Raw genomic sequence first — 12430 nt, forward strand, 5'->3', positions numbered from 1 at the left:
CCATCTCCCATTAGAAGAATCCAACGAGCTCAACATAGACACCTCCGGCTGGGATGCCTGAAGAACCCACCAACAACATAAATAACGGAAGTCTACGAATATGGCAGCAAAACTTAAACGCTTCGATGGCCGCACAAGAAGCCCTCCTCAACGGCCCCCAAGATCATGGAATGGGATATCATCGTTATTTCAAGAACCGTACATCAAACTTCTTACGCAACACAAGGGCCAACCACAGATGGCACGTTCTCTACCCTTCGCACCACTACACACAACCTCAGAAACGATCACGAGCGGTAACATTAATCAACGCCAAGCTAGATACTAACTCCTGGACCCAGATCAACTTCCCATCATCAGACATAGTTCTACTACAACTCACCAGCCCGCTCGGCAAATGTACCATCTTCAACATATACAACGACGGTGAGAAGCAAGACACACTCGCAGCCATGGACGCCTACCTAGAACAAAACATCGCAACCCTCCGCCCAACCACCGAAGACCACATGCTATGGTTAGGCGACTTCAACAGACACCATCCCCTCTGGGAAGAAATCCGCAACCGCCACCTCTTCAACTACAACACATCCCAACCGCTCATCAACTTACTCGCCGACTATGGAATGCTACAACTGCTCCCGCTAGGCCTCCCGACCCTTCAATCCTCAAGCACGAAAAACTGGACCAGACCAGACAAACTCCTTCGGAATCGGAACACCTCCTCGACGCGATCATCTCATGTACCACAGCCCCAGAACTGAGAGGACCCAAGACCGACCAATACCAATCCAACTCGTTCTCGACATGAACATCCCGAAAACACACGCGGAACCACGCAAGAACTGGAGAGAAGTAGATTGGGAGGAATTCAACCAACGCTAAGCAACTCTCCTCGCAAATCACCCCCGCTACCTCTGGCGTCTGACGAGGAATTTCAACTCACCGCAGAACTCATCACCGTAGTATAACACAAGCTATGAAGAAACACAGTACCCAACTCAAAACCCTGCCCGCACTCAAAACGATGGTGGACCAAAGACCTCAGCAAAATACGCAAAAAAGTAATGAAACTACACCGCAACCGCCTATCAGATGAGAAGCCTCTCCCACCACGAAGTCCACGAAGAACTGAAGAAGACGAAGAACGAATACGCGAACCTTATCCACGAACCAAGAAGCAACACTGGCAAGACTGGCCTAGAGGACATCGAGGGCAACGATATCTGGACCGCCCAACCGCTACGTCACATCGACCCCAAACGACGGAGGAAAAACAAGAATCCCCCACCTTAACGAAAGCAACACCCCGACGGAACGACTACCACAGCAAGCACGAACGAAGAGAAGAGCCAAATGATAGCCCAAGCCCTATTCCCATTACCTCCGCTAACAGACAATGTACCGACTGACTACGCCTACCCAGATCCAATAGCAAGACACACCCCCATTTACCAAGGACCAAATCACCAAAGCCATAACGAACCTCAGCGGATTCAAAGCTCCAGGACCAGACGGCATCTGCAACATCGTGTTCAAGCGCTGCTCCGAAACCCTAACCCCATACCTCGTACACCTCTTCAACGGAGTCTTCTCGCATGGAACATATTACGACCCTTGGAGACAGTTCACGACGGTAGTTCTACGCAAACCAGGCAAGCCAAGCTACACCACCCCCAAGGCATATAGACCCATAGCACTACTTAATACAACGGGTAAGCTACTAACAGCAGTAGTAGCAGAGCAAATGACCTTCCTACCTCGAACGACACCAACTCCTCCCCAACACGCACTTCGGCGGTCGCCCGGGACGATCAACCTCCGACTCCCTCCATCTACTCGAAAGAAACAATCCGCAACGCCTGGAGAACAAAGAAAGTAGCATCAGTATTATTTCTCGACATCGAAGGAGCTTTCCCGAACGCAGTAAGAACAAAACGCCTACTACACAACATGAAAAAGCGCAGACTACCACGACAGTTAATCGACTTCACGGAACGACTACTAACTAACAGGAAAACGCAACTAAGATTCGACGACTACACATCTGAATGGATCCCCATCAATAACGGTATAGGCCAAGGGGACCCCCTATCCATGATACTCTATATAATTTATAACTCTGACCTTGTAGAAGTAGCCAAGCCCAGAACGGGAAGGCAGGCGCTCAAAGAACTAACTCTGGCTTTTGTAGACGATACGGCATTCATAGCAATAGGCAAGGACTTCGAAACGACGCACCGAATCCTCAAGGACATGTTAGAACGAGACGGAGGAGGCTTCGAATGGTCCAGAAATCACAACTCCCGCTTCGAAACCAGCAAATTCGCACTAATAGATTTTTCAATGAACAGGAACAAAGAACGCCCGAACATGACACTCAAGATATAACGATACGGCCCCTCCCCACCCACAAATTCCTCGGAGTCATTCTAGACCAGGAGCTACGCTGGAAAGCCCAAATAGATAACGCAGTAGCGAAAGGAACGGCGTACGTACTTCAAATCCGAAGACTCTCAACGATGGCCAAAGGAATACCGACCCATCTCATGCGCCAACTATATCAAGCAGTCGCCATACCCAAGATGATATACGCAGCCGACCTTTGGTTCTCCCCGGCATTCAGAGACGGCTCAGACACAACCCCAGAAAGGCTCCCTAGGAACAGCAAAGCGACTAACATCAGTCCAAACGAATCGCACTCTTAGCAATAACGGGAGCAATGAGAAGTACCGCCACTGACCTACTAGAAGTCCACGCTAACGTCCTCCCAATTACCCTACTCCTCCAGAATTTCTGCCACAGAGCCATCGTCCGCATATCCGCACTCCCAAAAACTCATCCGCTACACGGACCAGTCAGAACGCGCTGCAGGACGCTACGTAACGTCTCACCGCTCCTCGCTCCACAGACTCACACATCTCTTTGCTATCAACCCAGACGAGATAGAATCACTCAAACCAACGACAATAGCGCCGTCCTCACCATGCCCCTACAAAACCCAAATATCAGAAAGAAAGAAGGCCATAGAAGAACACGCGAACTTAGAGGACGAGATCCAGGTCTATTGCGACGGATCTGGATATAAGAAAAACATAGGCGCGGCAGCCATATTATTCAGAGCAGGCGCAAGACCCAGAATCCTAAGATTTCACCTAGGTAACGAAGACGAACACACAGTCTACGAAGCGGAAGAGGGTAGGATTAACATTAGCAGCGAAACTAATCTCAACAGAACCAAATCTAACCTTCCCGCTATCAATTTCCATCGACAATCAAGCAGCGCTTAAATCAGGAGAGAACTCGCGAGCACGCCCTGGCTCATACATCGCAAACTGTTTCGTCAGAGAAATGCGCAAACTAGCAAGAACATACCCCAACTTTGACGTCACTCTCCGGTGGTCACCAGGACATGAAGACATTCACGGAAACGAGATGGCCGACATCGAAGCAAAGAAAGCAGCGACAAGCAGCGACAACAACAGCCCACGCGAAGACCTTCCAACTTACCTGCGCCATGGATCACTCCCTCTCAGTATATCAGCGTTAAAGCAGGCACATCACCAAGAAACTCACACAAGATGGACGAGACTATGGACCAAGTCTCCTAGATACGCACGTTTTCAACAAATAGACCCAAATGTTATCAACCGAGCGTTCATCAAACTAACTGCTAACTTCCCAAAGCGTCTCACAGGACTCCTCATGACCCTCCGCTCTCAACATATCCCATTAAACCGCCATCTCCACCGAATCAACAAAACCGAAAACCCGCATTGCCCCCACTGCCCAGACACAGAAGAAACCGTTCACCACTATCTGCTAGAATGCCCTCATTATCAGAAACAAAGACACATGCTACAAAACGAACTCGGCCGAGACGCATCATCCATACCCTTTCTCCTAACAAGCGCAGAAGCCATTGCTCATTTAGTCAAATATGTCAACGAAACCAAACGCCTCAAGAACACTTTCGGTGAAGTACCCATGTCCAAAAAACGCAAGACCTGACCCACCCTGTAGAAATAAGATAACACACTCAACGCACTCAATGTAACACCCCACATCGCACAAACAAATGTAGCAACCACCAGCATCAACATATACCCAAGACTACTCTACAAACACCATAATCCTACAGTATACCTCATAACCATCACCAACCTAACACCTCGTACACATGGAAACCAGCCGCACCTTGAAAGGCGCCTCGGAGATATGGAGAATAGATCACAACGGAACACTAACATCTTCTCCCTCAAAACACGCTCCACTAGATTCCTGTTACTCCGCGAAAGCGGACGAGATAAGCGTACCATCACCACAAGCACTATATCATCACAAACGCAGAATTATATCTCATCTCATCACATGAAGGGCGCGTCTAAAACGGCCGGCGGGAACGGCGGACTGATGGGGGCACGCCCCACATCAGGGCATTCGCGACTTCAGAGACCAAAGGACACCGGGGGTCCTATAGATTAGAAAGCACTGTCCTACATAGAGTATTCCTCTCAATGGACAAAAAACTGGATTAAAAAAAAAAAAAAAAAAAAAAAAGTAGAATTGCAAAACAAATTTTAGATAGGGCGCGAAAATTTGGCACTACAAGACCCACTACCAAGGTGGCGGAAATCTAGATATTATGTTTCAAAACAACTTGGCCCTTCACCAATTCCAGCACTTCTTCTGCAGCACCCCAAGACCTCTGGTAACCTGCCGGTCTTGTGAAGGCGTGTTATTAGGCAATCACATTCAAACTTTCTAGGGGAAAGCTTACCCAAAACCGTACGCATGTACAACGAGCATGGATTGTTCACGGTCACGGTCACTTGTGGGATTCCCATTCCACGGAATAAGGTCATGCGTGCTTTGCAAGGGCAGCGCGATTCGCTCTAGCTCGACTCGTGGCCCTTCTTCTCTTCCAGGTCTTAAACCAACATTATGTTTCAGGATTCTCGACTCGGCACTCTTCAAACAAGGGGCCAATGCGGCGCAGCGATCAAATATTCCTCTCGCAATCTGCATATCTAAAGATGTGTCCCAATTCCTGGACTGGAATGTCCCACCGAGGATTGCAGTGTCAGGTTGACCTTTTCCGGGACGGGGAATGATGTATGTAGATTCCTCGGTCTCTGGATCGCAGGGCTTTAACGGGGAACTGATTACCACTGCTCATTCCGGATACGCACCTGACTGTACAATCAAACACTCCTGCAGACCTGGCGCATGTACCAGGATCGTTTGTCCGCGAATGGGGTATAGTTTCGTGTCTTCCACTCCGATAATGGATCTCGAACCTTCGGGCTGATGTTACGAGAGGAACTTCTGAAAGAAACCCCTTACCAAGCGAAGACGCATTCACTAGAATACCATCGGTCCCCACCAGGCTCCTCAACTCGTCTAAACTCCTCACATTTCTGCGTTCAAAGGTGACTCCGCAGGAAATCAGTTCGGATTGGAGCCATGGAAGATATTCAGCTGGATTAACTGAAACTGTGTCGAATGCGACTCCAGCTTTGAATGGCTCGGGGACGTCAGAGGGGGAAAGTATCCTGATCTGCCCCCATGTTTATCCCAGTGTCCGCAGTCATGAATAAACTACATACATTTTGCACCAAGTCTTTCCACCACAAATCTGAAATATTTCCCCTTTGCGCGGCATAAAGCCTTGTGGGTAATAGCTGGGTTGCTCCTTACTCACGATTGAGGATGACTGAAGGGGTCTAGACTAACCTTAACCAACCCTGTTGGGATCATGTCCCATAACTTATTACTTGGTTGTTGCAGGATCAGCTGGCATGTATCTCTCAATCAAAGACCACACGTACAAAGTTTTCTCCTCCCACTTCCTAACTCGTTCATCTATGCCTCCAAGTTCCATGGGAGACCAATTAGCGCCCTCGTTGTCCTCCATAAGTTGTCAGACGTATGTCATTATAAACAAAACTTACAGCGTATGGACTAGTCCAACCTTGAGAATCCGTATCTGAGTCGGGCAGTTCCCTAGCAATGACCCTGATATTGAATGAGACATCGTCGTCAGGGCAGCGAGGTACGCAATCGTTAGCCCAAGCACACCTGCTCCAAGGACGACGAGAGATTGCTCTGCCTTCGTGGTAGACATCGCTGATAGCAAGGGTCTGTAGTGGGGGCGGTTAATTAGCATATAGACACAACAATGACTCGATGACAAACTCACCAGGCACGACTAGAGTCACCGGACCGTCCAATTTGAAGTTCCTTCTTGGTCTCAAACTCATGATAAGCGGTCTTCCGCTTTGTAGCGCTCTAATCTCGTGTGTATTAGTATGGTTAAGAGTTAACTGTTTACATAACATAGTGCTAACCTCTGCTAACCCTCGTCTCTCACGTGTCAGCAGAAGCAACCCACTGTGAGCTCCCTTAATAATTAGATCTTTCAAGTCGACACATTCATGCAAACCTTCGACACCACAACGCCATAAAAGCCGCAGAGGCTGGGAAGTCCACCCGCCGTCGACATACCCACAAGCTCATTCTTGAAGAGGTTGGCAACTTGGCATTGCTGCACGGGATCTTGAAGCATCCTCCACCTTCGCTCTTGACCGAGCCTCGTAATGCAGACTCGACGCCCTTCTTGCAGGTCCGCAGTATCTTGCCCGACGACGTTGCCGCTGAATTTACAGCTCTTTAAGAATTGAAAAGGACTGAAGAAGTTCAGAGCATTGGCGAAGTTGAAGTGCTCGAAGGAAATGCTTTTGATTTTGGCGAGTTGGAGGGATAATACCAAAGGCTCAGATTCTAGATGGGTTTGAAGTAGTCATTGGCACTTATGGACGGATCCTTCAAGGTCATTAAATAGTAATAGCCAACTGGCACAATCTGGTGCAGATTCGAAACAGATGATTTTCCTGCTTTGAGTCAAACATTCCCTCAATGGACGGAAGTACTTCTCTCGCGTTTAAATACCGCAACATGCCGTTGCCAAAAGACGATGTCTGCCTTACGTCATCCAGTACTGTGGCACCTGCTTTTACAGTGCCCTTCTTGAAGCTTCTGAAGATGCGATGGAGTGTAAAACCTGTGAGCTGAGACAACGTCAGTACTATTGCGCAAACTGTCTGAGAAACCAGTACGCAAAACACTTGTCATGAAGCCCAACCCGTGCTGACCTTGCCTGACACACAGTCTACGCGATTTCCGCCTTCAAATTCATCATTTTTCCTCAGACAGAAATGACCATGTTGCTCGTGCATCCCGGGCATTCAAGTCTATTGAATCTGGTCGCCTCCTTCGTGCAGAGATTGCACGAGTGGACCACAACCTCGACCAATTAGCAGATAGCCTTGCTAAAGTGAGAAGAGACTGCGAGAGCAGTACGTGCCTTACCCTTGCTCCTGTGTACTGTTCTAAGCGATCTAGAGCGCGACCGCCTCCGTACCCTCCGAGAGACCCTTGCTCAACGCAGACGCACACTTAACGCTGCACGCCTCCTTCCACCCCAATCACAAACACTTACCAAGGAATCTCAGGAGCTCTCTGTCCTGAGCCAAACTATTGCTAGAGCGCGCTCAGGCCTCGTCCAGGAGCTAGTGGAGGTATTTAATGTCGTCGAAGTTGGTGGACGACCTGCAGTAGGCGGACGACCAGGCGCAAGGGGAGAATGGACTGTTAGCGGACTGGTTCTTCCAGTACCGGGAGATGTTAGACGTACGTTACAATTGCTTACTACTCCAAGAATCTGTTCACAGGGTGTATCATAGGATACCCACCGGATCACATCAACGCCGTGATAACACATACCATTCACTTTCTGGGACTTCTTACTTTCTACCTAGGCATCAAACTCCCTTTTGAAGTTTCGTGGTCTTGCAAAAGATTTGGTGTCGGTATGCCTTGGATCGGAGCAGGACGAGGGAGTGAATCTTGGGCAAAGTGCGTCTACTGTTCTCACTGTATTTCTGGCTTGAGTTTTCACCAATCATTATCTCCTCCCACGGATAGATGGACAGCCCAACACCCTTTGCACCTCACCTCAATCCTTCCTCTACTCCATCTTCTCCTCTCCTCCTCGCCATCTCCTACACCACCCGCCTCACTAGCTGACTCAGAAGCTCCAGAACAAGCTCCAGCACACGGCCAAAACCAATCGTTCACGACCGGCCTTGCAATGCTTCTCTACAATGTGTGTTATCTTGCTCATAGCCAAGGTGTCGAGATTCCTTTGTCCCAGGCGGGCGATGCATTGAGTAATTTGTGGGCTGTTTGCTGTAGTGGAGAGCTTGGGCGGTGAGTCTTCGGCGTTTCTATTCCTGTTTCGTCATTTATTCATTTTGTCATCCGAAATGCACGTTCTCCCATCACAGTCGATCGCACTCTACCACCCCGCTCCTCTTACCTCCAACCCCTCCCTCATTTACGCTCGACTTTGCCCAGGTCCTTCAAGCCACTGCTGCTAGTCCTGCTCGGGCAGCACGAATACGGCCGGGACGTTCAGCGCAAGAAGCTGGCATCAGTAGAATGAGGAGTGAACGTATCATAGAGGAGGAAGATGGCTGGGATGTGGTGGAGCTTGGTGGAGAAGAGGGATTTGGATAGATGCACGAGCTGGGAGAGATGGTCAGTGATTAGATGGTGACTTGATGTTTGGGACAGTTCGAATTATGACTCCGCAGGAGACCATTGGATTTGCATTAATTTTGGTGAGTGCATGTGTACATAAACAATTGGCATCGGCCTGTATCTTATCCTGCTAGCTCTGTATCTACTTAGAAGCCTATGATCATAGCGCTGGCAAGCATATATCTCGTACTCATATATTGCTCATATATCTTGCATCTTGGGACGCGTATTTGGTTTCACTACTCACAGGGCCAGTTCAAAAAAAAACCAGCCTGAGCATGGCACCGAACTCGACACAAGAGCCGCCCTGCCGCCCTGGACTATTATCATGAGGCCTCGTCTTTGAAACTTGGGTAGTTTCACCTCCTGACTATTCAGAACTTGGTGCACGCTGTTTGCTCCCACACCGAAACCACCACCGATGTCATCAGCGCCTGCTGCGTGCTTCTCAGTTTTCCCCCGTGCGAGGGGCTGCTGCTCCGACGGACGAAAATCTGCGGGGATGAGAACCGAGGGAAGGAGAAGGGAGAGATGGGGGCAAATTTATAGCGGGGCGCATTGTTCTGGGAGCCTGGATTCCCATCTGGAATAACCAGATGATATGGTTAAATGTGAGGTAGGCTCAACTAGCAGAACTTCCATCTAATGATGGCCGTGTTCGATGTTAAGCCGAGGTCCGTACATGGTCTCAGTACTAGATGTATCCATGAGGGATACGAGCTATCATACCATGAGTTTGAAGGCCCGAGAGGCTTGACGGTGATTGTTATTTTCAATTGTTTCGCTCCTGCGCAAGCTTGAAATGGCATTAATGGTATCTCACTTCGACAGTGATGCACGGTCGAGAGCTTTATGAAAAGGCAAAATCTGGATCTAAATTTTACGAAAGACGTTATGAGACGCGGAGAAGCAAAGTAGCGAGCACTGACACACGCTGCTTCATGCGCTTGAGACCTCCATTTATCAGCAGGAAGCCGTAGGAAGTGCGCTGCGTAGAATATGCATAGGTCTGCATTAATTATACTGTCGCCGTGTTGCCTGTGGTATGCGTGAATGGGAAAATAAGTGGGATCCAGAGAAGTCGTCCGCCAGGACCTTCCCCTGGAGTGAAGAGCATGAATCGGGTTGGGTGAGAACGAAATTACAGATGCGAAGCCAAAGTCTAGCATGAAGATTGCATCATCACGGCCCTAAGTTTGTGTGACTTACACTTGAACGCCGTACAAAAAGTCGTACCTCGCCGTCTACTCTGACACCAAAGCCCTAGCTGTAATGATGCTGTCATCGTCAGCTTTACTCACAAATCGATCCCACTGATCCCTCAAGATTCTCATGCCTATGCAATGACCGGGAAAATCACATAGAAATAAGTATTATGACGCCGGGTACTCGTCGTAGGGTTCTCACCGACAGACTGACGACAAATGTAGAATAAATCGAGGGCCGAAGCTATAGCTTACGCCGCTTCCCAAATCCGCTCTGGTCAGCCGCTGCACTTTTCCGTTTGACGCTCTCAACGAGGTTCTTGAGGCTGGTGTCATCCACCTTTGTGGGGAGTCGTGCGCTTGTCTCATCTTCAGGGCGACTCCTTTTTTGGCGCTTAGTTCGTTCGTCAATAAGTGCCGCCATACTTTTCGTCTTTTTGAAGCTGTGAACACATCAGCGTCATTGGATCACGCAAAATAACGAGTACTGACTGAGGATTGCTGGGATCGATGGCGAATTGGTAGTCCTCGTGGATTGCCTTGAACCGGTCATCTTTAACGTCGATAATGAAGTCGTCCTGGACTTCATCATCATCATCATCATCGATCACTTTCTTTTTGCCCCTTTTCTTTTTTCCCTTTTTACCTGCTTTGACGTCTGACTTTATCTCCTGGCGTAGCACTGGCTTGTCGACATCCCGTGTTCTTGACACCCGCTTCGCTGACTTCGATGCATTCCCCGCCTCAGATTCTCCCTCACTGCCACTTACGCCCTCGAAGAAGTCGTCATCAAAAGAGACATTTTTCCCAGGTTGCCCTCGACCTTCATTATTCGTGACTGTCGTAGCTTTCTCTTTGACCTCTTCCTTTCTCTTTTTGCGCTTCTCCCTCATCTTTCTTTGATATGCCTCCATTGTCGTCTCGTCTTCGGGATTTTTGGCCTCAGTGAGACCAGGGGTGAACGTGATCTCCATGTCCACATCGTCATGTTTTCCTGCGTCGTCATCCCGGCCCCACCCTTCTGGAAGGTCGTCATCGTCTCCGGCAAGAAGTAATGTGCGAAGCTTGTCTCTCTGGGCGTTCTTCTTGCTCCTCTTCTTCGACACAGGATCTGGATCATCATCGGACCCAGAAGATGATGATGCGATATATGCCTTGAAGTCGGCTTCTTCGATCTCTTTTTTGGTTAGTGATCGTCTAGTAATGTGATTGCGCTCCGGGTCATCATCGTCCCAAGTGAGCTTGACTTTTGAATGACGGAGAGCCTGAGAGTGCAAAATGGGTGAGAAATACAGAATGACAATGAAATTCCCCTACATCTGTCACGAACTCTACTGCTCGATACCGTGTTCCAGGATCATCTCTCGCCTCGTCGCTGTACGTGACTCCGGTTAGATGAATCTCCAAATATAATGTCAAATTGGACTCGCCGATATTCTTCATCGAACGTCATCTCATCGGGCACAAAGCTGAGATCGAACACGTTTGCTGAACGCTCAAGCTCAGTACCTTCGAGTTCGTTGTAGATGTGCACGGCAGCTTCGGCGGTATCACATTCAACAATGGCGTAGTAATACCTTTGATTGAGCATTTCGTTGAACACTGCACCAAAAATATATAAGGAGGCAGCGCACCGTAATCTCTCTAACTGATACTTTCTCAAAGCGTCTTCGTCGTAGTCCGCTCCGTCTCCGGTTTCGTGGATGGTCCGTTCATTGACATCCTCTTCATTTTCTGCTTTCTTTTTGAACACCTCTACAGGTGGTCCCTCCTTTTCCTCCCTTGCGATGCGCTCTTTCCCGAACTCACTTGGATAGACGCGGACACTCAGCACCTTTCCTCTTGCGACCGTCGCCTTTGCGCTTTTCGTGTTCTTGAGAGACTTTTCATCCTTGAGTGGCACTGGCACGGACGCCGGAAGGGTAGCAGGCGCAGCTGGCAAAACAAGTGACGAAAATATCTTGTAAAGATGTGCTGCACGGACATGGTCCCAATCAAGATTAACAACAGCTAGTCTTCTGGTCTTCTCCGTAGCTTCTTTACTGTTGTCCTCCGGGGCTATCCTCGCATATGCAGCAACCTGTGCGTCCAGATCGGCAAATGTGCTCTCATCAAGATCGATCTCATCTTCTTCGTCGAGGTTTCTGCCTAATGTGACAAATCCGGGGCCATCGCTCTCGTCGTCAGAGTCACCCGCACCCTGACTTTCCGCCTCTGATTCGGAGGAGGACTCCATGAGGACGCCACCACGAGCATAGTCGGGTATCGTGGAGGTTGGAGCATCTGCCTCCTCATCTTCCTCGTGTTCCAGCCGATAAAACCGCCTGAGGTTGTCCTTTTCATGAGTTTCAGAAATTTTACGACCAAATTTATCTACTCGGCCTGTAGCAACAATACGAGGTGAGAAGCAGTAGACGATAGAGTTTGAGGCGCACCTAGTTTTTCCTTTCCTTTGCCTTTTTGTTTCAATGTCTTTTTTCCCGCCTTGTCTTCGTCAAAAATTCCTTTGAAACGCTCGTCGACTACAACTTTTGAATTGTGTTTCTTGAGGCGTCGGAAACGGGGGTCAGTATTCAACCGCGCAAATCGTGGGTCAGACATGGTATGGCGATCTGTCGACT

At 49.0% G+C, this 12430-nt stretch overlaps 3 protein-coding genes across 3 annotated transcripts; 1 reads left to right on the top strand and 2 right to left on the bottom strand.

Moving 5' to 3' along the window:
• Positions 1-4557: 4557 nt before the first annotated feature.
• Positions 4558-6241, bottom strand: DFJ58DRAFT_772336 (uncharacterized protein). The gene is made up of 9 exons (XM_041389216.1): positions 6060-6241; positions 5955-6018; positions 5832-5902; positions 5737-5776; positions 5610-5684; positions 5347-5560; positions 5193-5300; positions 4781-5135; positions 4558-4724 (listed from the first exon to the last, which is right to left on the bottom strand). The coding sequence occupies exons 1-9, from the start codon at positions 6167-6169 to the stop codon at positions 4637-4639; spliced, it is 1125 nt and encodes a 374-aa protein (XP_041247118.1). The 5' UTR covers positions 6170-6241; the 3' UTR covers positions 4558-4636.
• Positions 6242-6988: 747 nt separating this feature from the next.
• On the top strand, positions 6989-8871 carry DFJ58DRAFT_772351 (UV radiation resistance protein and autophagy-related subunit 14-domain-containing protein). The gene is made up of 6 exons (XM_041389217.1): positions 6989-7114; positions 7171-7358; positions 7405-7692; positions 7746-7917; positions 7987-8271; positions 8349-8871. Exons 1-6 carry the CDS (start codon positions 7050-7052, stop codon positions 8578-8580), a joined length of 1230 nt encoding a protein of 409 aa, XP_041247119.1. The 5' UTR covers positions 6989-7049; the 3' UTR covers positions 8581-8871.
• A 1077-nt stretch (positions 8872-9948) lies between these two features.
• On the bottom strand, positions 9949-12428 carry DFJ58DRAFT_772356 (uncharacterized protein). Its single transcript, XM_041389218.1, has 6 exons — positions 12245-12428; positions 11444-12191; positions 11240-11386; positions 11127-11184; positions 10302-11074; positions 9949-10252 (listed from the first exon to the last, which is right to left on the bottom strand). The coding sequence occupies exons 1-6, from the start codon at positions 12408-12410 to the stop codon at positions 10054-10056; spliced, it is 2091 nt and encodes a 696-aa protein (XP_041247120.1). The 5' UTR covers positions 12411-12428; the 3' UTR covers positions 9949-10053.
• Between the last annotated feature and the right edge of the window lie 2 nt (positions 12429-12430).

This window comes from Suillus subalutaceus (assembly GCF_016647625.1).
Source record: "Suillus subalutaceus strain FC151 chromosome Unknown DFJ58scaffold_21, whole genome shotgun sequence".
NCBI classification, from domain to species: domain Eukaryota; kingdom Fungi; phylum Basidiomycota; class Agaricomycetes; order Boletales; family Suillaceae; genus Suillus; species Suillus subalutaceus.

Excerpts from the sequence above, each read along its gene's own strand:
- DFJ58DRAFT_772336 (XM_041389216.1), bottom strand. The coding sequence starts at position 6,169 with ATGCTAATTAACCGCCCCCACTACAGACCCTTGCTATCAGCGATGTCT. Across the intron at positions 6,019-6,059 it reads GTGCTTGGGCTAACGATTGC|GGTCATTGCTAGGGAACTGC; the intron begins GTACCTCGCTGC and ends ATTCAATATCAG. Across the intron at positions 5,777-5,831 it reads AAGTGGGAGGAGAAAACTTT|TAATAAGTTATGGGACATGA; the intron begins GTACGTGTGGTC and ends GCAACAACCAAG.
- DFJ58DRAFT_772351 (XM_041389217.1), top strand. The coding sequence starts at position 7,050 with ATGGAGTGTAAAACCTGTGAGCTGAGACAACGTCAGTACTATTGCGCA. Across the intron at positions 7,115-7,170 it reads GCAAACTGTCTGAGAAACCA|TCTACGCGATTTCCGCCTTC; the intron begins GTACGCAAAACA and ends CCTGACACACAG. Across the intron at positions 7,693-7,745 it reads AGTACCGGGAGATGTTAGAC|GATACCCACCGGATCACATC; the intron begins GTACGTTACAAT and ends GGTGTATCATAG.
- DFJ58DRAFT_772356 (XM_041389218.1), bottom strand. The coding sequence starts at position 12,410 with ATGTCTGACCCACGATTTGCGCGGTTGAATACTGACCCCCGTTTCCGA. Across the intron at positions 11,185-11,239 it reads ACGTTCGATGAAGAATATCG|CGACGAGGCGAGAGATGATC; the intron begins GCGAGTCCAATT and ends AGTCACGTACAG. Across the intron at positions 10,253-10,301 it reads ATCGATCCCAGCAATCCTCA|CTTCAAAAAGACGAAAAGTA; the intron begins GTCAGTACTCGT and ends ATGTGTTCACAG.